The sequence below is a fragment of the Giraffa tippelskirchi genome, chromosome 7 (genome assembly GCF_054371585.1).
Source record: "Giraffa tippelskirchi isolate mGirTip1 chromosome 7, T2T-mGirTip1v1.2.pri, whole genome shotgun sequence".
Classification (NCBI taxonomy): Eukaryota; Metazoa; Chordata; class Mammalia; order Artiodactyla; family Giraffidae; genus Giraffa; species Giraffa tippelskirchi.
In genome coordinates this window covers 89,611,524-89,638,450 of record NC_137281.1, presented here as the reverse complement: position 1 = coordinate 89,638,450, position 26,927 = coordinate 89,611,524, and the positions used below count along the sequence as shown (strand labels likewise).

The following is a 26,927-nucleotide window of genomic DNA, read 5'->3' as shown; positions in this document are numbered from 1 at the left end:
ATCAGATCCCAAAGTCAACCGGTAAGAGCTTCATGAAAAAACATGTACCACTAAACATAATCAAAGAAACCTAGAACCATCTACTTGTTCTCTGTATATGTCACTCTTTTTAGAAATTTATTTTTCATTGGAGGATAATTACTTTATAGTATTGTGACGGTTTCTGCCATACATCAACAAGAATCAGCCACAGGCATATATGTCCCCTCCGTCTTAAATTGCCCTCCCACTTCCCTCCCTACTCTACCCCTCTAGGTTGTCACAGAGCACTGGCTTTGGGTTTCCTGCATCATACAGCAAATTCCCACTGGCTTTCTATTTTATAGTAATGTATATTAACTAGTGTTTCAACACTAGTCTCTGAAGTCATCCCACTCTCTCCCTTCCTGACTGTGACCAAAAGTCTGTTCTTCATGTCTGTGTCTCCATTGCGACACTGGAAATAATTTCATTAGTTCCATCTTTCTAGATTCCATATGTATGTGTTAATATACGGTATTTGTCTTACTCTTTCTGATTTAGTTCACTTTGTACAATAGGCTCTAGGTTCATCCACCTCATTAGAAATGACTCAACTTTGTTCCCTTCTATGGATGAGTAATATTCCATTGTATATATGTAGCACAACTTCTTCATTCATCTGTTGGTGGACATCTAGATTGCTTCCATGTCCTAGCTATTGCAAATAGTGCTGCAAAGAACATTGGGATACATGTGTCTTTTTTCAATTATGGTTTCCTGAGGGTATATGCCCAGTAGTGGGATTGCTGGGTCATATGGTAGTTTTAATCCTAGTTTTTTAAAGAATCTCCATACTGTTCTCCATAGTGGCTGTATCACACTATATTTTCAGACTCAACATGTCCAGTAATGAGGCTGTTACCTTGGGCCACTCAGAAGCTCTCTGTCTTTCTTGTAGCAGCAGAAGCTCAGGGGTCATTTGTTCTCCATCTTCATTTGGGAATCCATCTTGGGACATAGGGAGGGACAGGAGACTCTCTTCATCATAGAGCTTTGAGCGGGACCGATCAGCAGCTAGGGATCGATCACACAGAACATGTGAGCAAAGGTGGAAGAATAAAGTTACTTAGGAATGGTATTATACGGACTTGAAATAAAGGCCCTAAGAGGAACAGATCTCTTCCAATAAGAGTAACAGATCTCTTCCAATATTCTATCAAATTAAAATCTGAATCTTAGAAAATGCATTTAGAAAAGAAGGGAAACGCAGAGAGGGGGGAATGGGGAAGATGGCCAACAGCCTGTCACATGCACTCACTTAGCTTCTCTTCCTTCTCGTCCTCACTCTCATCAGTGCTGGAGCTGGAGCTGGATGAGGATGAGGAAGAAGAGGATGATGGTGACAGCTTGCTCAAGTCCAGCTCAGAGTCTGAATCATCCTCATCCTCCAGTTTGACTGGTGGAACACTTCGGGAGACCAGAGGGGTAGTATCAGAGGGGGCTACTCGCATCTCATAGTCTTGTGGGGTTGGTCGGCTCCTGGCCACCACCTCATGCTCTAGCTTTAAAGTCAGACTCTCCAGACTGGGGACCTGGGCAGCTGTCTCCTCAGGTGGCTTTTCAACAGGAGCATCTGGGCGCAGGGGCAGTGGTGAGGCAGTGCGCGAGGTGTACTGCTGGTGGAGCAGTGGAGTAGAGCAGCGTGACAGGGATGGAGCTGGTGCTCCTGCCTGATGGTTCTGCATATAATTCATTCGGGCAGCCAGGAAAGAAAAGTCTGGGTCCTGCATGATGTTGCAGTCTGTTTGGCTCACCCCGTGGCGGGCTGCCCCTCGCAGAAGCTCGCCGTCATGCCGAATGGGCTCCCACCACTTGGGCAATTCAGGACCTGGAGGCTGACATAATGCCAGCCGATCTTCCAAAAGAGGGTGGCATAAAACTTGTTCCCGTAAGCGCCGAAGCAATTCAATACGGTAGAGAGTCCGTGAGGCCCTTTCCTCAGTGATGGGCTCAATAAACAGATTAGGGTCAGGGGGTTCTGCAAGAGATAAGGGTAGAAGAAATGAACCAAGAGCTGGTTCTGTCACAATCCATGCCCACTCACTCAAGACTCTTCAGTCTTGCTTACCATCTCCAGCTGCTGGGGGAAGGCGACACACTTGGCGGCACATGGCCACAAAGCCATGGAAATACTTGGTAAGGCTTTCATCTGTTTTTTTGTCCAGTCGGGCAAAAGTACGGAAGCGATCCCAATGGAACTGCATGGTATCAGGGTCATACTCCACACCAAAGGTAGAAACCACTCGATAGAAATCAGTTTGCTCACGCCTTGTCCATCTACAAAGGGAAGACGAATAAGGCAATAGTGATCAGAACACAAGGACTGGTTACTTCTTAGTATGGCTTATAATATCTGAACACACAAAAAATGAAAATTGGCGGTCGGGGGGGAGCCCCCAAAGAGCAGAAGAGGTAGTCTATAACAAGGAAGAATTTAAGAGTTAGCAAGCTAAGGGGGAAAATGATGCAAAAAACTCAGTGAGGATGACTACGTACAAGACTGTCCCAGGAGTTATGGTTAAGTATGGTTTTACAGGGGTTAAGTATGGGTTGCAGGGTATAACAAAGGCAAAAAAGGTGGTCCCTCTGTGAAAAGTGAAAGTGTTAGTTGCTCAGTCATGTTCAACTCTGCGACCCCATAGACTGTAGCCCTCCATGCTCCTCTGTCCATGGAATTCTCCAGACAAGAATACTGGAGTGGGTAGTCATTCCCTTCTCCAGGGGATCTTCCCGACTCAGGGAGCAAACCCAGGTCTCCTGCATTGTAAGCAGATTCTTTACCATCTGAGCCACCAGGGATGCCATAATCCTTCCTAAGATGCTTCTCAATATAGGGCCCATAGTTGAAGAGAAGTTTACAGCTTAGTCCAAATTCCCAGCCACATTTTACCGTTGCTGTTTCTCCCGCCGTGCAATTTCTTTTAGCTTGAAGGCTGCCTCACAACGTCGCCTTCTCCGATCCCCACGTTCTGCAGCCTCTATCTTCATCTGTTCTCTCTTGTAGCTGCGCTGATAGGCTGTTACTAGGCGCCGAAGCCTAGCTGTCAAAGCAGAGCCTGGAGGCCAGAATAGATGGCCTGGCTGTTGGGTCACCTGGGCTGTGGGAAGCAAAGTAGAATAAACAGCAAGTACTGGAAAGACAGTAGAGATAATCCTGGTATTTCAACCCACCCAAAGGCAAAGCTCTCAGAAATCCCAGTAAAGGAGAGAATTCAGTCAATTTCCCAACTCCACCAACCCGTACTACAAGTTGACTTAGAAGTTTACCTTCATCTCCATCTATCACTGAGATCTCCTCATCCATCATCATTAAGGGATCACCCTAGAGAAGGAGATCCACCCCGCAGGATGGAGAGGGGAGGAAAAGGGGGTAAAATTCGCACTCTGAAATTACTCATGTGTGTGTTCTTTTATGGCATCAAGGTATCAAGATATTTTTTAATGAAAGAAACCCTCACAGAAAACTGAAAGCAATCAACTAAAACAGTAAGAAAATGTAACCTGAAAAGTCAGTTCTTATCAATGTCTTGAAGACAGTGAGACTCAGGAATTAAGTAGTCCAATAATACACTTCATTGTCCAGCTTAGGTCCCACCTCCTCCACAAAATCATCCCTGACCTCCCCTAGCTGGTGTTACAATCCTTTCCATTAATACTTTATATTTTCGAATGGTACTTTTCATTTTGTATTATAAATTAATCAGTATACGTCATGATTCAGGGAACTGGAAAATACTGTTTAGTAATACAGAAAAGCTAGACTCAAATGAGAATTCCTCACCTCATCATCTTGGTCCTTTGGGGGACCCTGGAGTGGTTTATATTCAGGATCTTCACAATCTTTATCAAAGTCAACCCTAAAATTATCCAGAGGTATGAGAAAATGACAAAATTGAGTTCTAAGCTGGTTGACTTTAAAATGAAACACTCTGACCAGTACATTTCCTTTTCCTTAATAGCTTTTTATTATTTAACCCATTTTCCCTCTCCTTCCCAACTAGTATCTACTTTTATTATTTCATCGGAATGAATGATCTCTGTCTGCTTATTTTTACTACTTTGCTCTACTGAGCAAAAGGATATTACATGATTTGCAATAAATAAATCTAATTTCCTCTGTGGGTCCTACACTAGACAAATTGAGGTTGTGATCATCGAAGAAAAATCTTTCAATCATAAGGGACTGGGAGGGTATTCATGAACTAAGCCAACTTTTTCACATGCCCCTCAGGGTCTCCACATGAGAAGTTTTGTTAAACTCACTGGCACCCAAACCAGGGCAACACTGCCCTAGCTGGTGGCTCAGTATTAGCATGGCAACTCATCACTGAGGCATGCACTCAGGCAGAGTAAACACCTTTATGTGTCAGCTGCCACTGGAAGATGATAGACCAAGGCTAAAGTTTCCTGAGGCTCTATCATGTAGGTAGCATGGGACTGTTGCACGGCTACTATCTTTCAAGAGAAGCAGTTATCCTCTCCGCTACTGTAGCTGAAAGCACTGCACAGAAAACTGAAGAGAACATCAAATAAGCCATTTGGGAGTAATTTTCCCCCTTAGTTGCATTGTACGACAATGTATGGTTTCAGGCCAATTTATGGAGACCTTTCTTCTTGTCGCACTGTTTGTTAAGAATCTATCATTTGTGAGTATAACCACCATTAGGAATCCCAATGGATTCAGTCAAGGCTAGAGTTATGTCATCTCTTAGCACAAGCAACAAATATCCTTTGTAATGTAGATACAGCTTTAAGAGAACTAAATATCAATGCTTACCCTTCCACTATGTCAGAAAAATTATCCAGCACTCGATGTTCTGCTGCAATGGCTTTGTCATCTGGTCGTCCAGCCTTTTCCAGGAAGCATAAGGCTGGGTCTGCCCTCATAGTATTATATTTTTCATAGCCTTAAAGAAAAAGAGCCATAATTTAAAGAAAATCAGAGATTCATTTTGCTTTTACGCTTACTTCATATGCTGCTGGAATAAAAATGTGGGCTACTTTGCTCATAATGTAAAATGCTCTGAAAATGTTAATTTGGACAGCTGTTGGGTTATATTAAGATATTTAATATTTCCACTCCAATTTAGAGTCATAAAGAGTTTTATCACTAGTTACTGAAAATAGGAATTTAATCAGTGTGTATAGAGAATGGTGACAGATTTACATAGCCATTTAACAGGTAATTTTTTTAATCATCATTCTTACTACACAGGTGAGGAAATTTTAAAAGTCCAATAATTTAGAGCTAGGTACCGCATTTTCAAATAAAGGATAAGAAATCTGTACCTGCAAACAGGCACTCTGAATGGTGGATGAATGATGAATGTACTTCAGGATGTTTGCTCTTCTAAAGCCTCTGCACCTCACAAGTAAATCTAAGACTACAAATGTTCAGTTTTTCTCATCCAATTAAACTTGTCAAAAATGTGAATTAAGTGCCATTACTTTTATTTTATAGAAGTAAACAGAAAAGTATATTAAATAAATAATCTTCCAATTCACTAAGTCACTAGGCTGGAAGTTAGCACTTACTGCTTTTAATGTGTGGAATTTGTTATTAGGCAAGACTGAAAAGGGAGTCTTCTCTCTTTTTTTACTCTACTTCAGGCCAGTTTTTTCCACTGGCCTGAAAAAAATTTTTTTTAAATTTTTGTTTCACTCAAGCATGGCTATTCACACCTACATAAGAGTGAGTGCTGAATATTTAGACAAACAAGATGCTATACAAGCAGAACATTTTCAGCAAGCAACAGGAAAGCTATGCAAAGTAAACATGTTTATTATTAACAAGAGTAGACATGCATCATCTCCCCTGATTGCAAACCTTAACTTGGACACCACTGCATACAGACTGGTAGTAACTGATTAATCACAGAACAGATGGGAGACACCCTACCTTGTGATTTAACTATCCATCTGGTCTTTCCTGACCATCTATTCATAGGAACTAACAGCTCTGATCTATATTTCTGAGAACTAGTTTACCATTCAAACCTAATTATTGGTCTTGAGTACTTTGCAAAATATTCCATCTGTGTATAACAGGAAAAGAACAGACTAAGAGCAGATACCTACCATGCTTAAAGACTCCAATGAGCAGGGATTTATCAGCCTCACTGTCCCACCATGTTGTTGGAACCTCCAGCTGATCCACTACTGGGAACCATATGTCAATCTCACTGAAGGTATAAGAGGCAGAGTCAGCACAGTGATGCAGGAAATAAAAGCAAACAATCTTTGGAAAGATTATTATAGGTATCTTCTTTTCTCTACTAATTTACATAGTCCTACATCTGCCTATTTCCTTCCACTGGTATCAAGAACAGCTGTCCCCTGGTATCTGTAAGGGATTCATTCCACCCCAGATACCAAAATCCACTGATGTTCAAGCCCCTTATATAAGATGGAATCATACAGTGAATACTGCTGGCCCTCAATATCTATGGATTTGATCAACTGTGGATCAAAAGGATGCAAAATCCACGGATAAAAAAGGCCAACTGCACAGGATTGAAGACCTGATATACAGATTTTAATTATCAGGTATCCCAAAGATAGTTGAGTGAAATAAATAAACCAATCTATTCTGGAATAAGGCATAGCATAAAGAAAAATATAGCGTAACTTTACCTGGCAATTGCACCCCCTAACACCTTCTCTGCCTGGTCTCCAATAACCTCCTGTCTCAGATAATATAGCATTCGTACCCGCAATAGCACCCTAGAAGGGAGAGAGGAAGAACTGACTCAGTAATAGTGCAGAAAGCTTGAGGTAGAAAATGCTTTAGCCTGCTAAATTCTATCCTTACTTGTTACACTGATGTTTCAAGTGCTTCTTATAACTCTCATCTTGAAACAGAGTATCAGGGTTATATTTCCGGATCCAATCTGCCTTATGGATATCAAAAGTGCTTTGTGACTTTACTTTTTTCCCCTTGCGTCCACGAGGCACAGGGATAGACAGACCTGGGGAAGGGGATACATCAAAGACTTGGATTGAGAAAAACCCTTGGACCTGAAAAGGATTAGGTAACCTACAGAAAGACAAAAAGCAAAGACTTGATAATCACCTGAATGATTCTGCAATTCTTTTGTCTTGCCATTTTCAGCAGGGCTAATCAAGTCCCAAATGAAGCCTTTGATATTTTCGTCCCCACGATAGTGTAAGAGACAGTACACGAGGATGGCCCGGCAAATTGTTTCCACGTCTCTTTCAGTCATCCGTCGCTTGAAGCGTCCATGAGACAGAATATCTCGCCATCGTCCCCAACTACAAAAAAAGAGCAATCATATGGATATTTTCCTAGGGACCCCAGTCCCTCAAATTCACACTTCCCAAATGGTGGGAGACAAAAAGATCTTGGGAAAACATGGTAACAGAATAAAATTTTTCCCATTATCCCCTCTTTGATCATAGCTTCCAATTTAACAAGCGAACAAGATATCTATCAGGATGGAGATGCACTACCTCTGAGGCAAGGTGGGGTCTTACCCATATACCAGGAGGTGCTTTTCCACCCGAAAACAGTCAGTGCGCCCATAGGTGTGATGACGGTCATGTCGGCGAGAGCGCGGTCGCTCATCATCTTCACTTTCCAAGTCAGAGAATTCCACTAGGTCATCATCTTTCAGAGTGCTGAAGTGGCGGGTCTGTTTTCGTACTCTAGGTGTGTCAATCACCAAGTTATTCTATGCAGAGAACAGAAGGAGAAGTAACTCTTTTCACAATATAATCATGGGAAAGGAATTAGAGATAATCAGACTGAAAAAGCCTTGCATGTAATATTTGTAGATACTCAAAGACAGATTCTTTTTTGGGCATGCCAAGATAATCTATGGGGACTCAGGAAGCAAACTTAAGTGGTAGTTATCTAAGCATTTTTTAGTGGCCCTCTATGTAGAAAGCTTTTACAATGGCCTTTGATATACCATAAGCCAAAGTCAGCACTGAAGAATCAGAGCAGTTGTAAAGACTCCAGAAAGTAACGTGTTTCCTGCCATATTTCCTCCTTGAAGGAAAAGGAAACTCACCTTGCTATTGAGTAGATCCATGTCCAGGTCAGCCTTTTTGGCCCACTTTTGCCAAAAGTTGGGGTCATCCAGAGAAATATCAGTCCTATTTTCAGAAGCCACAAAGCTTGCCTAATGAGGAAAAAAGAAATAGTAAAGTTGACTACACCACTTTTTTGAGTAAAGGGAAAGCAGTATATTTTAAGACTATATTTTTTAAAAATATTAAATTCTAGAGATTCCTGTCTCTCTGTGCTAAAAGCCTCTAGCACCAACAGAACATGCCTTGGCAAAGGTAGAACCCTTTCCTTCAGATTCAATGGTGATGGTAGTGGTTCGTCTTAACAAGATCTGGTCAATGTCCTCTTCACAAAACTTAGAGCCCTCATCATCTTCCTCCATTATGGCTGCATACGCTCCTTTCCGTAAGAGATCTTCAATCTCTTTCTTAGAGAACTGCTGGATCTACAAAATCCAATAGAAAGGTGAAAAAGAATCAGAGAATATTATCTAACCATGTCATATTTTATTATATTTTAAAAAATAATCATTGAGAATCCAAACAAGGGGTCAGGTTCCTGTACAAAAAATAGCTTTTGCCTCCCTTCATTACCATGACCTACTACAAATATAGCTAAAAATTAAGAAGACTCACTCCAGTAATGTTGCCATCCCGACCACTCATGGACTGAAGCACAGCTTTATCCAATCCCAACTTGAGGCTAGCCTTATCAAACATCTCCCTCTCGTAAGAATTACGAGTGATGAGACGGTACACCTTCACAGCTTTGCTCTGCCCAATTCGATGACAACGTGCTTGGGCCTGGTTTCAAAAAATGGAAGGAAGGGCAAAGGTAACAACATTAGAGGGGGTGGGGAAGAGAAGGATTCAAAATACCGATTTACATTTATAAAGCAGCCATGAGATCAACTCAAAATCAGAAGTCAATTTCAAGATGAAATTACTGTCCCATCATCCAGACCAGGTGTCAGCAAATCTTGGTCACCTATTTCTATAAATAAAGTTTTTGCTGAAACATAGCTCTACCCATTGATTTATAGATGTTTTTTGTAGTACAAGAGCAGAGGAGAACAGTTACAACAAAGGCTGATTTGCACAGCCTAAAATCTTAACTATCTGCCCTGTACAGAAAAAGTTTGATGACCTAACTAATTAAACAATTCCAGACTCTCGAAAAGATAAGACTTTCTAAGAGATCCTGATCCTGTTGCAAAACCTCCCAGGTTAGGTGATTAGTCCCTAAGACAATGATTTCCTCTACCTGCAGGTCATTTTGCGGATTCCAGTCTGAATCAAAGATGATGCAAGTATCAGCAGCTGTGAGATTAATGCCAAGTCCACCAGCCCGGGTACACAGCAGAAAGACAAATCGGTCCGAGTCAGGCTTGCTAAAACGGTCAATAGCAGCTTGCCGAAGGTTGCCTCTAACTCGCCCATCAATACGCTCATATAAGTACCTTCATGGGAATCACAGGAAAAAAGTTTAATCAGCTGAGCAGAAAAAGACAACAAAAAAGCAGGCTGGGATCAATATCAATACCCCTGTATGGCTAGTTCACCAAAAATTTTATCAGAAAGTTGCGAGTGAGAGTCTTGAATACTTCTCTTAGCCCAGTCCTGGTCAACTTGAGTTAAACCCAGGCCTCCCACTCTTTGCAGCTTTATAGGTACAAAGTAAACACAGGCAAGGAATGACTTTTATTTCTCACCTTCTCTGGATTAGATAATCCTCTAGGATATCTAGGCAGCGTACCATCTGGGAGAAGATCAGAACCTTATGGCCACCAGCTTTAAGTTTCGGAAGTAACTTGTCAATAAGAACCAATTTGCCAGCTGAACGAACCATGGCCTGCAAGTGGAAGTCATGAGGTATGATATGACAAGCTTCTCGAAACTCTGTTAGGATTTTTTCTTCTGCACCTGCCAAAAGAAAAATCAGACCTGATGGTGAGATCCAGAGAAACATATTAAGGCTGCAATTTATTTAACTGAGATAAGGAAGCAAAGAAAAGAAGATAACCTGACTTGATATCAATATTACTTGAAAACAGAATTTCAGCAACCCCCAAACCCTAAAATATCCTCGATTTTGTTAATACAAAATATTCCACATAAGTCAGGCTTAAGAATTGGGTAAAATATGTAAATATGTGGACAAGGACTAGAATAGTACATGGAAACCACTATTACCACCATACTGCCATCCAAAACAGAAACAGCAACATAGAATATCAGTGAAGACAGAACAGAATTCTTAACAGCAAATCCTTTTTAACTTTGGAGATTATGCAGAGTCAAAGGGTCAGAAAGAACTAGAGGAAGACGTTCCACATGAGAATGGTTTTAAAAAGAGAAATCCCCTCTATTTCCAAACTAGGATGGATCAGCCAATGCATCTATTGTTTCTGAGGAATACCACTTAGAAAGTAATCTAGGTAACACAGAAATGCAGGTGTATTTCAGGAGTTCTCTCACCGTTGATGAGATATGGGTGGTTGCAGCATTTGCGCAACTCCATCATTGTGTTGAGTAGATTTGGCATGTTAGTATGACCTGCCCCTTTGGAAAGAAAGGAGAAATTCTTCTCCAAAATAGCCCGGTAGTATTTCTTCTGAATGTTGGTTAGCTCTACTTCAATAATGGTCTCCTGTTTGGGTGCCAGGTTCTTTTCAACATCTTCTTTGAGTCTTCTCAGCATCATTGGTTTGAGAATGGCCTGTAGCTTTTGAACCTGTAACCAACACAGAGGAAAAAAAAATAACATGAGGACAAACATTCTCACATTAGATGGAAACATGGATATCAATGATAGTAGATACCTGCCTAGTACAAAATTTTTTATTCTGCATTAGTATCGCATCAGACAACTTCCTACCTGTTCTTCTGTTTTGAGATCCCCAAAGTCTTTGAGGAATTCTGATTCTGATGGAAACTGTGATGGTTCCAAGAAATGAAGCAAGCTAAACAGTTCCTCCACAGTATTTTGCAATGGTGTTCCTGTGAGTAGCACTTTATGCTCCTAGAAATGGAGAACACAGAAGAATGATAAAACTCAAAAAGACTTCTGGAGTTTTCCAACAAGTATATAACTTTAGTTTCCATTTCTTTAACCACAAAATTATGGAAATGAACCAGATTACTCTTACTTGCTGCCTCTTTTGATAAACACAAAATACTGAAGAATATTCTTGATATTATTTAACATATTAATTTCTTAAATATTATAAGGCAATAAAGGAATATTTAGAACATGTTTTTTCCAATTAAATATGCCTCTCCACACTCAACTCCCCACAGATATCCTAATGTGTCTTCCTCTAAGAAATGTACTTGTGCTGGATTAAATATAGCCATTGATTTTTGGTAGTTCCTCCTATCAGGATTCACCCCTTGAACATGGTCATGCCTTCTAACTTGCTCTGACAATGAGAATGTAGCAGAAGTGGGTACCATGTGAGTTTCAGAGCCTCAAAGGCCTTGCCTTCCACCTTTACCCTCTTGGAACACTGCTCCGACTCTACCAGGTACAGAAGCAAAGTCTGGCCCACAGAGGGGTGAGAGACCACATGGAAGATGGCCTAGCCAACAACCAGTACCAACTGTCAGCTGCAGCTGTATTACTGACTCCAGGCAAGACCGCTTAAAGAATGAGATCATTGAGCCCAGCCAAGTTGCTGAGCTAGAGAGTCATGAAAACAGTTGTTTCAAGTCACTAGCGGAGAAGGCAGTGGCACCCCACTCCAGTACTCTTGTCTGGAAAATCCCATGGACGGAGGAGCCTAGTAGGCTGCAGTCCATGGGGTCGCAAAGAGTCAGACAGGACTGAGCGACTTCACTTTCACTTTTCACTTTCACGCACTGGAGAAGGAAATGGCAACCCACTCCAGTGTTCTTGCCTGGAGAATCCCAGGGAAGGCGGAGCCTGGTGGGCTGCCGTCTATGGGCTCGCACAGAGTCGGACACGACTGAGGCGACTTAGCAGCAAGTCACTAGGTTTTTGGATATTTTGTTATGCAGAAATAGGTAATTAATTTAACATCCCACCTCTTCACCCAGTTGAGAACCACTAACCCACAATCATCTTCTAACTCTAAAATTTATATGAATTTTATGACTTTCAGGCTACCATTCCCATAGGCCATACCCACCACCCAATACCAAGATTCTGATTCGTCTCTGTGAAATTAATTTCACATGGAATTAGGATTCCTTAATTCTAGGTGTTTCTGGCCACAAGTCAGTGAGAGGAACTCACCAGGTCCATGTGCTTGAGACTATCAAGCAGCTTGCAATTACGGTTCTTTAGTCGATGGGCCTCATCAATGATGACACACCGCCATTCAATCTCACGAAGCTCAGGACAGTCTGACAAAATCATCTCAAAAGTGGTGATCAAGGCATCAAACTTGTATGCACCTGGGATGAGGCGCCCCTAAGCATGAAGGCAATAAAGTCAGAAAAGGCCTAAAATGTACCTAAATGAGAAGCTCTTCTGGACTACATATTCTGCATTTTATATTTAGGCAGGCTTAATAGAAAACACAAATTGCACCACCACCCACCTTGCCACTGTTCATATGCCTGATAAACAGTGTCAAATCATTGAATCACTGCCTCCTCAACACATTCAGCTTCTTGGGAAAATCACAGACCTTACTGAAAGAAGCTGGACATTTTTGATTTTGCTGCATGCCTACCTCATGTATTTCAGCCCTACATCTTCTGTTGGTAAACACTAAAATCCACAAATGTTGAGCACTGCTGAAACACACAAGATAAAACTAAAAGTGAAACAGCTAATGTAGTATGTGGTAATATTGGTTACTATCTAAAAATGGACAGAAGAATCCAATTAACAAAATTAAGAGCAACAAAATATGACTTGAATAAACTTGGTTTTCGTAGAAATAAAAATGGGAAACTAATGGTAGAAAAAAAACTCAAAATTCAATGTTAAGAAACTTTTTCCAAACTTATATAGAAAAAAGAACTAATCTTGATGAAAACTTCAGCAGACTTAAAAAAAAAAAAGGAAGAAATGTCTATGTTCACCGTTTTATGGATCAAGGAGTTAAAAGTAGCTAAATGAATTTCACTCTGGAAAATTATTTCTTGATGAAAACTAATCAATGCTGGTAAAACTCTATTTAAAATGTATGTATTCATAAAAAAAGCCAGCATTTCCACTGGATCAAAATGTTCACTGGATCAAAATAGCAAAGTTGAAAAAGTGTCCTGCATAAAGTAGACAACACCACCTTACATCACAGAGAGTCTCAATAAAAGTCTTCGACTCAAATAAAAGCTTCTAAAATACCAGGTACTTTGGCCCACTCTCTAAGCCATAACATTTGCATTATATACAACTCACCCGTGAATCTTTGCAGTACATTTCATATTGCTGAATCATCTGCCGGCTGGCCAGACTGCCATGGTACACAATAGTGTTCATCTCTGTCCATGTGTTGAATTCCCGCTCCCAGTTAGTAATTGTGGACAGTGGGGCAATGACCAGGAAGGGGCCATGGATGCCCACATTATATACTTCCTGCAAGAAGGCAATGGACTGAATGGTTTTGCCCAATCCCATCTCATCAGCCAGGATGCAGTTCTGCCTGCCGATTCATCACAGAAAAAGAAAAGCGTGTCAAAAGAGACCATCTTATAAAAAGTACTTAAAATGAACCTGTTTCTACAGAAAATAAATAAAAATAATCCCAGACTAAGCCTATATCTTGTGGTCCCACTCTTTTCTTTACCTGTTATACCAATTAAAAAGCAGCCAGTTGACCCCTTCCAACTGATATTCCCGTAACTGGTTTCTGTTTTTATACTCATGTGACAACTCCAACTTCTTCCAGGCGCTTGCCTGTGGACGATTCTAAAAAGTAAGAAATTTGAATAAATGGGGTGGAGGCACTAACAAAATTAGGTAAACTTACTAGGTAGTTCTAAAAGGTGAAGTCACTTCAAAGACATTATTGCTTGGATTAAACATGTTAAATATATCCAAATTCATGACTTCACAATGACACTTTAATAACAAAAAAAGAGAGAGAGAAAGAAAACCCACTGACCCACCAGGAAGTCCAAGAATACTGGAGTGGGTAGCCTATCCCTTCTCCAGCAGATCTTCCCAACCCAGGAATCAAACGGGGGTCTCCTGAATTGCAGGTGGATTCTTTACCAACTGAGCTATCAGGAAAGCCCAAACTCTATATGAGGAAAATTAAATCATTCCCTATACGGACTTAACACTCTAAATGCAGATGTACTTACCACCCTTTTGAGTTCTGGGTGCCTTGACTGGATGCGTTTAAATTCTCGAATCTTGCCCTCGTCAACATCCTCTTTGAGCTCCCACGTACTATCCTCGTAGGGCAGAGAGCACCATTTCACCAGGTAGTAAATTACAGGCTAGGGGAGAAGAAGTCAGAGCTCTAGTGAAATGATGCCATGTTCTCTGCTGTGATTTAAAGATTAAGAATTTGACTGAGTGTCAATACCTAAAAAGGTGCCAAAAAAGTCAGGCTGAAAACACCAGCCATAGGCTCATCTGCTGATGCGCTGTACTATTTGTGCCTTTGATCATGCTTCCAGACAACTTATCAGAATCTAAAAGTGAAATTTCTACCTAGCACTATCTAGAACACTGATCACTGAAACAATAGGCTCACCAATCAAGCAGATTAAAAAAAAAAAATTCTATATTGTGTTGAATTAGATTGAAATTAGAAGATATGGTAGCCCCGTTCCATACTATCCTCCTGGCACCAAATATAGTAACAGTGGAAGCAAGGCTGCCTTTAGAAGTGAGAAACAGGTTAAATCCATAGGAACAAAGCAGGGCTGAAACTACTGGGCTTCTGAGTTCCTGGAGCTCTGAATGTAGGTGCTATTTCAAAGAGCAGTCACATGAAAAAAAGAGCAGTCACATGGTAGTAAAGAGATTTCCCTGTGAGTCCCAGGAAGCTGGGAGATAACTACAAGAGGTATCACTGAAGAGAGGTAAGAGTGAGAAGGGGAAATGCTGAAGCTCCGACCACAGTGCTACGCTCTATGCAGGCATTCCAGTGGTAATACGGCTCCTATTCTCAGTACTCAAGATGACTCCTGACTTGACTGCATTTTCATTTTGGGCTTACATGAAGCAAGAAGAATTAGACTAGGCCTAGTGTAATCACCAAGAAATCTCTAATAATCAACTCACAGAATACTCCTTAAAATAGCCAGCAAGAAGTGTGAAGATGCAAGTGTTTGAGAGAGACAGATCATGCAAAAACTAGAATCTATGTAATTTCTCTTTTACCTTTTTCTTTATTGTAGTGACTCAGGTCACTTTCTACATAAAGACATTTGTCCAGGTCACACATTTCCAGCATCATAACTTCTTTTCCAAGGACTTTAATTAATATTTATTATAACACTTATTTCTACTACTGTGTAATGTAATAAGGATGACAAATTAAGCTCATTTTGGGACGGGGGAAATGGGCAAAGTTTTTATCCAATATTAGAAGTGTAAATTAGGGTACCAAAACACTTTCATCTGTCATGCCAGGTCTAGTAACATTCCAGAGGGGCCTAATCAAAATCTAATTACTTTTGGAAGATGAAAGTACAAGTATAGAGATAGAGAGCATAACATTTTTAAGGCTAGGAAGGCTAAGAACCTGAAAGTAATGAGAATAATGTAACAATGGCTAACCTGTCCTGACTAATAACTGGTCCATTCCACTCTCACCTCCCACAAATGAACAATAACCAGTATTCCCCACCCCTAATAGCAAAAGCAGAAATACGTGGTTTCTGAGGCATTCTTGTTAGGATTTAAAGACACTGCGTTATAATGACTTTGGATAGCTAAGGTTCTATCTGAGTAACCTTGAAAGCTTATAAAACAAACTTGGGCTTTAACAGATGGAAGACTTTGACTCTTAGGTTCTACAAGGATGACATATGGAAGCAAGTCACTTAGTTTGTGAGTGAACCCAGTTTGCCATCTAGCACTGATGTCTTAACAAGGCTCTGCTGTTCCCTACTAGTCACTCTGTAAGCAGGAACTGTTTGAGTGATAAAATTTTGATGAAATGGACCCTGTGATGTTAAACCAACAACTTAGACTAGAAGTGAGAAGAGTTCTAACAAAGTGCTGGTTCATGGTCCAACTAAATCTGAATAAAAGAGAGCAATGTTGAATTCACTGGTGGCTTAGATCTACATAACTCTTGGTTGGAAAATGAAAAAAAGTGATTAACCAAAGAAAACATGTCACCAAATGTTTTAACATATGTAAAATCTGCTACCCAATCTAAGAAAGCTTTAGTTCTGGGGTTCCTAAACCAAGCTATGCATGAGAACCCCTTGAAGAACCAACTTAAAAATACAGATCTCTGGGTCCTACCCTAGATGTACTAAATCTGCACTTGTGGGAGCAAGACCCCATAGTCTGTTTAAAAGTACTGATTCAAATGTAGTATATGTTTTAGTAACAAATGAAAATGCATTTAACTGATGCTGTGCATTTGTGCTCAGTTGCTTCAGTCATGTCTCTTTGCCACCTTATGGACTGTAGCCCGCCAGGATCCTCTGTCCATTGGATTTCCCAGGCAAGAATACTGGAGTGGATTGCCATTTCCTCCTCCAGGCGATCTTCCAGACCCAGGGATAGAACCCGTGTCTCCTATGGCTTCTGCACTGCAGGCAGATTCTTTACCACTGAGCCACTGGGGAAGCCCCAGTTCAGGAAATAAATAATTCTCAACAACATAGAGAAAGCTATGAGTCTATGCAAGTATTTTTATATTCATATATTTGGAAATTGATAAAGTATTGCTTTCTCCATCCCCACTTCTCACTCTCAACTGAATGTCAAGGGTCTCTCATATAAAATCTGAGAGATAATGAGACCAAGCTGAATGAGTCCTTACAAATACAAATTCCAGATATCTGACTTCAAGAGAATCTTTCTCTTTAGCCTCTCTCTGTACTCCTCTACCTTCCCGATATCATTCTGAGAATCTCTCAGAAAAAATTCAAAAGTACCTTTTCAATCCAAGAGATTTTCCAGCCAAATCTGAAAAATAAAGGATGGGCAAGCAGGCAGGCAGAAATCTTAAAGGCCTTTCATTTTCCTCCACGTCCCAACTCACCTCCCCATTGTCCTTGTCAATACTGTGAGACTCATCCAATATCCTATCCACCTCTACATAGTCTGGGTTGAAGGGCTCTTCATCCTAGAGGAATTATGAAACCAAATAAAACCAAAAAGATCACTGTCTAGGAAATTCACCCTTCCACCCAACCTTTAGTGGATACCCTTACTTCAGAATTTATTAAGAAAAAAGAAGGGAGTGCCCCATTTTCATCCTATCAAATCCTATACACTTACCTGTGTTTGCATCTATCTTCTCATGTTACCAGATCAAGTGTCACTACTCCTAACAGAGGCTATTCTCTCCATATATGCTTTGGATTTCATTCCTTCCTGCCTTCTTAGGAATCCCTCTCTAATGCAACATTCCCATAATATACACACATGTTCTAATAGTTCGCATCTTAAAAAGACCTCTCTGACTCTACATCCCCCTGCAATGATTCTTCTGTTCTGCTTCATACGTAAACTTTCTCAAGAGTTTTAAATACACAGTACCTCCGTTTCATCACTTCTTTATTTGTCCATCCACTCCACTCTTCTTTCTACTTCCATCACATAATGAAACTACTCGTCAAGGTCATTCATGATCTCCAAATTGCCAAATATAATGGAAACATTTCTGTACTCACCTTAATTTACAGCTACAAAGTATTCAACAATTCATCTTTCTCCCAAAAGCACTCTCTAGGCTTTTCTGAAACACCCTATTCACTTTTGTAGCCTTATTTTGGTTTCACTTTTTGTTTTGGTCAATTCTCAGTCACCTTCACTGGCTCTTTTTTCCCTAAGTCACTGGTATCTAACTTTGGGTGATAGCCCAAGATAAATAACCCAAGGCTCCAAAGAAAGATCTCAAAGAAACCGTAACGAAAAAAATCCTTCCTTCTTACAGCACTTTCCCACTGATTTTTGTGGCCTATCTTTTCCATAATATTTCTCCTATCACTCTGGCATAGTTATTAAGGCTTTAATAACAATGTATACGCTGATACATTCCAAATTTTAATTGTAACCTAAAAAATCCAGTTTTGTATATCTATCTCCTTGCTAGACATGTTATGGAGTTTTAAGCTTAACATGGTCTAAACTAAAATCTTGATTTTCCCCACATCAGTTGCTTCTAAGATCTTCCATTCTTTAATACCTGTCTATGTAAGCCATCATACCAATTGCTGTCAATCCTACTTTAAACTAAACTCAAATCTACCCCTTCTCTCCAACAACTGAAAGCACTCTGCTATAAAGCCATGATAATTTCTCATCTAGAAAACTTCAATGGCCTCCTTACAGCTCATTCTACTTTCACTTTTACTCTTCTCCCACCCATTCTCCAAAGTCTAGATGATCTTTTAAAGGTGAAAACTGGTTTATGTCTTTGGCCTGTTTTAAATAGTCCAATGGTTTCCTCTTTTGCACTTAGAATAAAAACGAAACTAAAAGGTCTGTAAGCACCTGCTAGTCTAAATTTCTGACCTCATTTTGGGGAATTCACTATCTATCGTATATAAATACCACTGTGCTTTCAGTTCCTCATCCTGTCTTGGGGTCTTCATATATTGCTATTTCCCATGCCAGGGGTACTGTTCACAGGTGCTTATGGCCTTGCTAATGTCTATTCGTAATTCAATTCTTAGTGAAGCCTTCCCTAATTATCCAAAGCAGGCATTTTTTAATGTCTTCCTATGCTCCTTCTTTGCTGGTACTTATCATAATTTGAATTATTTTAAAATCTCTCTCTGCCTCCCCATTAGACAGTGAGCTATATGAGAACACAGACCATGTGTGATCTGTTAACCGCAGTGACTAGCACATAAACAATGAATAAATGAGTGACTTATTTGGCTAAATGACCTACCTATAAAGGCAAATCTGACTGGCACACAAATCAGTTAGCAAAGCTTGGCTCAATGGCCACAAATTATATACCCAGTATCAGCTGAAATGGGATTACAGTTTCATTGTACATTTCACAAATTAGGCTTTAAAAGAACATAGGCCAAAAAAAAAAAAAACCCTCCACAACCCAATCATTATTTTCATATAAAAAGAAATTATAAAATCTACATGGTCCTACTTGCTCTCTCCAAGTGATGTGGAAAATAACTCACTTGTTGACAAATCTGGTGATATAAAGTTAGCTTCATCAGATGTATTTGGCCACAACTGGCCTTTTTTTGCTGAAGCTATACATTATTCCTTCTTTCAGTCTCCTTATTAGACCTCTTTCTCTTTAGGTCTTAAGAAACTTTGAAAAAGAATTCTTTTTCTCAAGGCACTTAGTATTATATATTAAATACAGATATTAAAAATCCCATTTTGGAAAAGATACATGTACAAAAAGTTTTCAAAGAAAAATGGAGTGTTAAAATACAGCTTAAGAGATTCTCACAGATGCTCTAGTACTTAACTAGTAGTAACATTGGATATAAGATATTAAAGTTCCTTTATCACTATTTCTAGTTATACTGGATTAGAAATTTGAGAAAATAAATGTTCCCTCTTAATGATATGGTTGCTTATGTCTACAGATACCCTCAGTTGCTAAAGACTGACAATAGAGGGAGAAGAATGCCTGAAGTGGACCAGATAGTTAGTTTATCATCTGTTTTGAAAATACTTCATGAATATCAAACAACTCAATTTCAAAACATTCTATAACCTATATAAAAAAACCATATTTAGACCTGGTAAAACAAAGCATAGGGCAATTAAATAAGGAGAGCCCAATGATCAAAATGAAACTTTTATACCCATACACATGTAAAGCAACTATAAGTCTTTTGAACAATCAGTCAGGGATAACCCCAGAAATTTATGCTTCTATGAAACAAATGATAAGCAATACCTATCCCTAATTACCTCATGGAAGAAGTGTCTCATCTGAGCCATTTTGGTTTTGAAGCGCTTTAGTTTTTGATGGATCCTCTTATCCTTCTCCAGCTGGGAGATGGTAGCCCATTCACAGTGCAGATAGGAGCTAAAGGAAATGGAAATAGTCAGCCATGGTATGAGAAAGTGGAACTGGTAAGCTAGTGTCTGAGATGAGAGGATTAGCCAAAAGCAGACCTAAGAGTATGTTGCTTCAATGGGGAGATAGTCTCTTAGATCAGTGCCTCTTAAATTTGATTTTGCACACAAACCACTTAGCCTAGGGTTGGCTTGAAAGTTCACATTTCTAACAGGCACCCAAATGATGCTAATTCTGCTGGTCCACACTGAGTAGCAAGGTCTTAATGTCAGGATTACAAGGGATTTTATCAGGAACCACCCTTACCCCACTTTTCTGTAGACAAATATTAATCAGTCAATTTCTGAGTTTCTCTCTGAACAGACATTTTTCTCACTGAAAACAATCTGGATGAGGAAAACTATTTAAAAAAAAAAAAAGGGACATATTCCCAACCAGGATAGACTATACAGGAGAACTTATTACAACCCTGTGGAATTTGGGGTGAAAAGATTTTTGCACAGATCACGTACTAGTTCTTATACTTGACAAAGAATTCTTCTGCTTCAGTATACTGTCCAGAAGGAAGCTGGGAAGAAAAAAATTAGTTATTAATAACTATTTGTCAAAGAGAATCCTTACTTTTAACACACATGGTAGACTTTCATACCAAGAATAAAATATATATCATCCAGGATATATCACTGACTGAAGTGTTCTTGCCTGGAGAATCCCAGGGACGGGGGAGCCTGGTGGGCTGCCGTTTATGGGGTCACACAGAGTCGGACATGACTGAAGCGACTTAGCAGCAGCAGCAAAGGATTAAAGAACTTAATCTGGTATTTCAATGCTAGAAACTGATAGCTGATAGCTGGTGAAAATAAGCCCTTTCTGGATTTAAACAGGTAAGTGAAAGAAGGGGCAAGACAGTTCTTACTTTCCACCTAACTTTTCTCCACTATCTCTTGTAACTACATTGTAGCGATATAGACTGACATCCAAAGGTGCTCATTACATAAAGCCTGTAACTGTAGCATTATGGGCTAACATTGAAAATAGGCCTTACCTCCTTCTTCACAATACGCATAGAAAGCACTTTGTCTACAATGGCAGCATCTTCTTCACTGGGATTCTCCTGCAGGAAAAGATGCAGTCAGTCAAACAAAGAGATTGTGAGCAGAAAGACACAAATCTCAAATTGCTTAAGTTCTCAGCTTACCACAAAGAACTGCATGGAAGGCAAAGTCTCGCCATCTGGTTCCTGTACTGGCTCAGGAAGGATAGGCTCAGTTTTGATTGGACCAGTTACATCCACTTCTTCTTCTTCTTCATCGTCTGTGATCTTTATATCCAGATCCTCTGTATATTTTTTCCGCTTAACTTGGCGGTTCGAGCGTCTCTTCTACAGGGGCAAAAACAGTCAAAATAACTGCTTAGGTCTCTCAAAGAGAAAACCTTTAAAACTATTTGCCTGTAGTCATGTACTTAGATTTGACTCCAAATTCCCTAGGAAAAAATCAAACCAAAAGATGATAAAGAGCTTATTTATCAAATTGTGTGATGTTAAACCACGTAACTTAATCTATGTACTGAGTATATATTAATTTCCTGAATTCTTTCATTATAGTATCAGAATCCATCTGAAAGTAACCTGGGTACTATTGGCAAGAGGCTCTGAACTCTCTAAACTCTCTACCTGAAGGGTGCAATGAACTTCAGGCCAGGAGTAGCCCTGGAGTCCACTGGTACAAAAACATTGTTTCTAATTGTTTGTCTGTTTTGGTCCTAAAGTTTTGTTTGTTTAATAAATAGGATCATACTGCACGTACTGTTCTGCTGCTTACTTTTTGTTAACATTTTTCTTGGAGATGTTTTCCATATCAATGAATTTCAGATCTACCGCATTCTTTCAAGTGGTTGAGCAAAAGTTAATCAAATAATCTCAGTAATAGGTGCAGCTCATGATAAAAATTAGGAAGGATGGAGAGAAAAAATTATTTTTCAGTAATGATTATAACCCCTGGAAAATCCAAAATCAAATGAGTCATTAGAAGCAGAACTACTAAAATTGATTTGTAAATTCAATTTCAGTAGTTAGTACAATTTAGTACAATCAATTGTACTAAAATTGATTTGATAAATTTGCTTGGCATAAAGTTAATTTTTAAAAATCAACAGCATTCTTACACAGACTAAGCCAGAAAATACAATAAAAGAAAAGTCTTTTTATGAAAAAAGATCATCTTAAGTATTAAATTTAGTAAGAAATACATCAAATCTATGTGAAGAAAACTTTAAAACACTACAGGACATTAAAAGAGTTGAATAAATAATGAAATATATATATAACCTCCCCAATCACATAAATTTGAAAAACGAATTTAACAAAACTTTTAAATTAAATAAGCTGATTCTAAAATTCAACAGAGAACTAAACATCTAAGAATAACCATAAAAATATGAAAAGGTATACCTGGCCTTATCAGATGTTAAAGCCAATATAAAGCTATACTGATTAACACAGCTTGGTACCTCTCCAAGAGGAGATAAACAGGTCAATGAAATAGCGTCCAAATATAGATTAAAATACTTAGGTGGATTTAGAACATGATAAAAATAGTACTGTTAATCAGTGAGGAAAAAGTGGATTATTCTATAAATGGGATTGAAAACAAACCACTAGCCAAACAAAACAAATTTGTTTCTTATATCTAGAGGATATAAGAAACAAATTTATAAAAAGACTGAATGATTTCAAAGTTTAAAAAAAGACAAAATTTCTAAAAGATGTGGAAGAACTTTTTTCTTTAAATAATCGTGGAGTAGGAAAGTGTTTCTGATACATTGACTGATCAATTTGATCTTATAACTAAGAAAAAAAATCAATACAATAGAAATATGAGCAAATAACATGAATAGACAATTTTTGTAGGAAAAAAACACGAATGGCTTTCAACGTAAAATGATGCTCACACTCACAATAAAATTGTTACAACTGAAAACTAAACTGAGGTACCTTTTTTTTGCATCTAACCAAGAGGCAAAAATCTGAGTTTGATCAAATATTTGAAATAGGAACTCATACACTGCTGGTGAGAGTACACACTGGCATGAAGAAAATTTCTATAGAACAAAATTTGACAATATCCACTGACCCAACAATTCCACTTCAAAGATATTATCCTACAGATAAATTTGTATATGTACACAAATCTCTGTGGGCTTGTCTGGTGGCTAGGTGGTTAAAGAACCTGCCTGCCAATGCAGGAGACGTGGGTTCAATCCCTGAGTTAGGAAGGTTCCCTGGAGAAGGAAATGGCAACCCACTCCAGTATTCTTGCCTGGGAAACCCCATGGACAAGAGGAGCCTGGCAGTCCATGTGGCTGCAAAAGAGTCAGACACAACTTAGCAACTAAACAACAACAACAAAGAACAACCAATCTCTGCCAGCATTATCTGTGATAGTAAAAGACCAGAGAAAACCTAAATGCCCACCAACAGGGGTTGGATTGAACAAATTATGCTATAGTCAAAAAATGGAATACTATAGAACTATATAAAAAGAATGGGGTAGACTGACAAGAATGAACAGTGAAGATGTGGAGCTGGAACTCTCACTGCTGGTCAATGTGTAAAATGACAATCACCTCAGAAGGCAGCAGATTCTTATAAAGTTAAAAGGTCAAACGTTTAACTACCCCATAGTCTATAAACTCCTGGCTATTTAGCTATGAGAAATGAAAACCTATGTCCACAAAGCATGTGTACTAAGACTGTTCACTGCATCCTTACTCAAAACAGCTCCAAACTGGAACAAACCAAATGTCTAATAGAATGAATAAATACTATGGTATATTCCTAAAATAAAATGTTTCTCAAGACAAAAAAAAAAAAGGAATGAACTTCTGATACATCAACATGAATAATTCTGGACACCACTATGCTGAAAAAACTGAGCCCCAAGAGTATATACTATGTGATTCCATTTACATGAAGTTTAAGAACAGGCTAAGTTTAATCTATGGTTAACAGAAATGAGCACAATTGTTGCCTATGGGGAGATGGGTGGGAAAGGATGGTGAACTGACTGAAAAGAGGGTACAAGGGAACCTTCTGGGATGATGGAACGTGAGGCTTCATTAAATAATTTCTCTACTTTGGTGTATATTTCAAATTTTTCATAATAAAAAAGAGTGTGAGGAAGAATGGGCTAGATCTATCTTTTCTAATAAAGAACTATATTTGAGATATACTGTTAGAGAAAAAAGTACAGTACAGAAGAATAGGTATGGAATACTTACATTGAGTGGAAGTGGAATTAGAATGCTCGTGAAAGTAAAGAATATTTCTGGAAGGATATACAAAAATAATAACAGAAGTTACATCTGGGGAGGAGAACTGGGGGACTGTGAGGTCTCCACTGCCAAGACTGGTATTTGAGGAAACACAATTAGGTCAATTAATTGTGTTTCCTCAAATTCTTACGTTAAAATCCTAACCCCCCAGTACCTCAGAATGTGACTCTGTGGTGACAGGGCCTTAAAGAGGTGATTGAGTTAGGGTGGGCACTACTGGATCAGTGCCCTTAAAAGAGGAGGGAATCTGGCCACTTGCAGAGACAACAGGAATATACGCACTGAGGAAAGACCATGTGGGGGCACAGTGAGGAGGTGGCCCTCAGCAAGCCAAGGAGAGAGTTCTCAGAGGTAACCAGACCTCCTGATCTTGGACTTCTAGCCTTCAGAACTGTAAGCAAATAAATTTCTGTTGTTTAAACTATCTAGTCTGTGGTATTTTGTTATGGTAACCCTAGCAAATTAATATACCACTTTTTAAATTTTATTAATTCTTGTATTACAAAGATTTGCCTTCAGTTTGTGTTTTAATTTTATTTTATTTTTAATTGGAGGATAATTACTTTACAATACTTTGATAGTTTCTGCCATACTCACTTTGTGTTTTGATTATATAACACTTTATTTAATTCTATTTAACAAACATATATAACTCTTATTATGCTCTCTTACCTAAACACTGTTCTATGTGCTTTGTAAACATTTACATTTAATCCTAACAACCCTACTTAGTAGATATTACTATCTGTATTTTAAAGATGAAGAAATTGAGACATCACAAGGTTAAGTAAACTTGTTTGAAGTGACAATATTAGTAAATAACAGAGTTAACATGAGAATCCAAGAAATGGTATTGGTCTTATAAACACTATGCTATTTAGAGCATTTTTTGTTATTGCTACATATGCATAGTTTTTATACAGTAAATATATCAATCCTTCCCTTTATGACTTGGAAATTTTAATACACTCCTTAGAAAGATCTACCTGATTTTTTAAATTATTTTAAAAAACTCATTCATGTTTTATAAAGGTCCATGATTTCAATTTTTACATTTTGACCTTTGATTAAACTAGAATTTGTTTTTCTTAACGAGTAATGCAAGAAATCCAGTTTTATTTCTTCATATATGAGTAGTCATCCTAACATGTGTTAATCTTTCCTTCCATTGATTTTTATTGATTTTATATATTTCTTCTTTTTTTGGCTGCACCATGTGGCTTGCAGTATCCTAGTTCCCTGATCAGGGACTGAACCCCGGGCCCTCAGCAATGAAAGTGCGGAGTCCTAACCACTGGACCACCAGCCAATTCTCTCCACTGATTTTAAATGGCCTTTAACTTACATACTAACATCTCAGAACTATCTGGATCTGTTTCTAGACTCTGTTGTTTTACACTCTGCTATTTCTTCTTTAAACTCTTGGTAATTATAATTTCATAATATACTTTAATGTCTGTTAAATTTAGCTTTTGCTTCATTCTCCTTTTCAAAAATGTCTTGGCTATTCTCACATGTTAATATCCCCCAGAAGAACCCAAGTCTCAGTTTATCAATGCAGTGAATATATATTAAGGAAGAGGGGAGACATTTATAAAGTATTGATAGCTAGTGAGGCACCTGAGGTTTGTTTAGTCCAAACCTCCACTTTCAGATAAGGAATTTAGATATAGCTTAGTAAACTAGCCAGACCCATTAGACCTACTCAGAAGTACTATGGGTATCCTGAATCATTAATAGCTTCTTCTTTCCATAGTTGGAAACTAGAGTCAAAGATGGTACCATAAGGCAACCGAGACAAAGGACTAAAGTTCTTTTGATCCAGCTTTTTTTATTCTCTTCCCAATGTTTCTCACCTTTAAAACGTAGCAAAAACACTGTGCCTTAAGCACCCCAGTTCACAGAGTCAAAACCCTAAAGTGTGGAAGAAGTAATGCACAAGGGACAGCTGGACTGTTCTAAGAAAGACCAAAGTACTAACATACCCAAAACAACAACGGTAGCATAATTGCGTATCTGCTCAGTCTCTGAAACACTGGAATTTGAGAAAATGACCATTGTAGAGTAATACGCATTTTTACAGTAATACACGTTTTGCCTAAAAAAAATAAATAAAATTTAAGACATGACCATGACCAGGTTTTGCTTCTTTTACTTTTCAGGCCTACCTCTGGTTTAGAAAACCTGTTGAAATATGCATAGGCTTATGGTTTCTCACTATTCCTGGACTGCCTGTCAGAAGTAAACAGGATCTTTTCATGAAGTTTTTTAGGGATTCTTTTACCTGAATGCTGCTTTCTTCATCTTCCCGGGGTGATTGTGCAGGCATGACTTCTACATCTGAATTATCAGATGAAGTATTACGTTTTCTCTTCTTACCCACCACAGGAGTGATGGTGCTAAAAAGGAAAA

At 38.8% G+C, this 26,927-nt stretch overlaps 1 protein-coding gene and 1 non-coding gene across 20 annotated transcripts in view; both read right to left on the bottom strand.

The window, feature by feature from the left end:
* Positions 1-26,927, bottom strand: part of CHD8 (chromodomain helicase DNA binding protein 8) — a 56,527-nt gene that overhangs the window by 6,043 nt on the left and 23,557 nt on the right. For 11 of the 19 annotated variants that reach the window (XM_081506724.1, XM_081506735.1, XM_081506723.1 and 8 more), the window contains 29 exons: positions 26,800-26,914; positions 21,379-21,561; positions 21,226-21,294; positions 20,693-20,748; positions 20,072-20,189; positions 17,208-17,291; positions 14,335-14,472; positions 13,815-13,936; positions 13,427-13,670; positions 12,311-12,487; positions 10,931-11,074; positions 10,531-10,786; positions 9,765-9,975; positions 9,317-9,512; positions 8,689-8,856; positions 8,319-8,498; positions 8,055-8,165; positions 7,516-7,712; positions 7,094-7,293; positions 6,833-7,013; positions 6,655-6,744; positions 6,100-6,203; positions 4,799-4,928; positions 3,803-3,878; positions 3,289-3,343; positions 2,912-3,119; positions 2,090-2,298; positions 1,280-1,999; positions 884-1,035 (listed from right to left, as the gene is read on the bottom strand). In XM_081506724.1, coding sequence (XP_081362850.1) covers positions 884-1,035; positions 1,280-1,999; positions 2,090-2,298; positions 2,912-3,119; positions 3,289-3,343; positions 3,803-3,878; positions 4,799-4,928; positions 6,100-6,203; positions 6,655-6,744; positions 6,833-7,013; positions 7,094-7,293; positions 7,516-7,712; positions 8,055-8,165; positions 8,319-8,498; positions 8,689-8,856; positions 9,317-9,512; positions 9,765-9,975; positions 10,531-10,786; positions 10,931-11,074; positions 12,311-12,487; positions 13,427-13,670; positions 13,815-13,936; positions 14,335-14,472; positions 17,208-17,291; positions 20,072-20,189; positions 20,693-20,748; positions 21,226-21,294; positions 21,379-21,561; positions 26,800-26,914 — 4,894 coding nt within the window. The remainder of the gene's footprint in view (positions 1-883; positions 1,036-1,279; positions 2,000-2,089; positions 2,299-2,911; positions 3,120-3,288; positions 3,344-3,802; positions 3,879-4,798; positions 4,929-6,099; positions 6,204-6,654; positions 6,745-6,832; positions 7,014-7,093; positions 7,294-7,515; positions 7,713-8,054; positions 8,166-8,318; positions 8,499-8,688; positions 8,857-9,316; positions 9,513-9,764; positions 9,976-10,530; positions 10,787-10,930; positions 11,075-12,310; positions 12,488-13,426; positions 13,671-13,814; positions 13,937-14,334; positions 14,473-17,207; positions 17,292-20,071; positions 20,190-20,692; positions 20,749-21,225; positions 21,295-21,378; positions 21,562-26,799; positions 26,915-26,927) is intronic. The other 8 variants (XM_081506728.1, XM_081506726.1, XM_081506732.1 and 5 more) reach the window with 1 other exon arrangement.
* LOC145515977 (small nucleolar RNA U6-53/MBII-28) lies at positions 4,244-4,354 on the bottom strand. The gene has a single exon (XR_014061168.1). It is a non-coding gene; the product is annotated as a small nucleolar RNA U6-53/MBII-28 (small nucleolar RNA).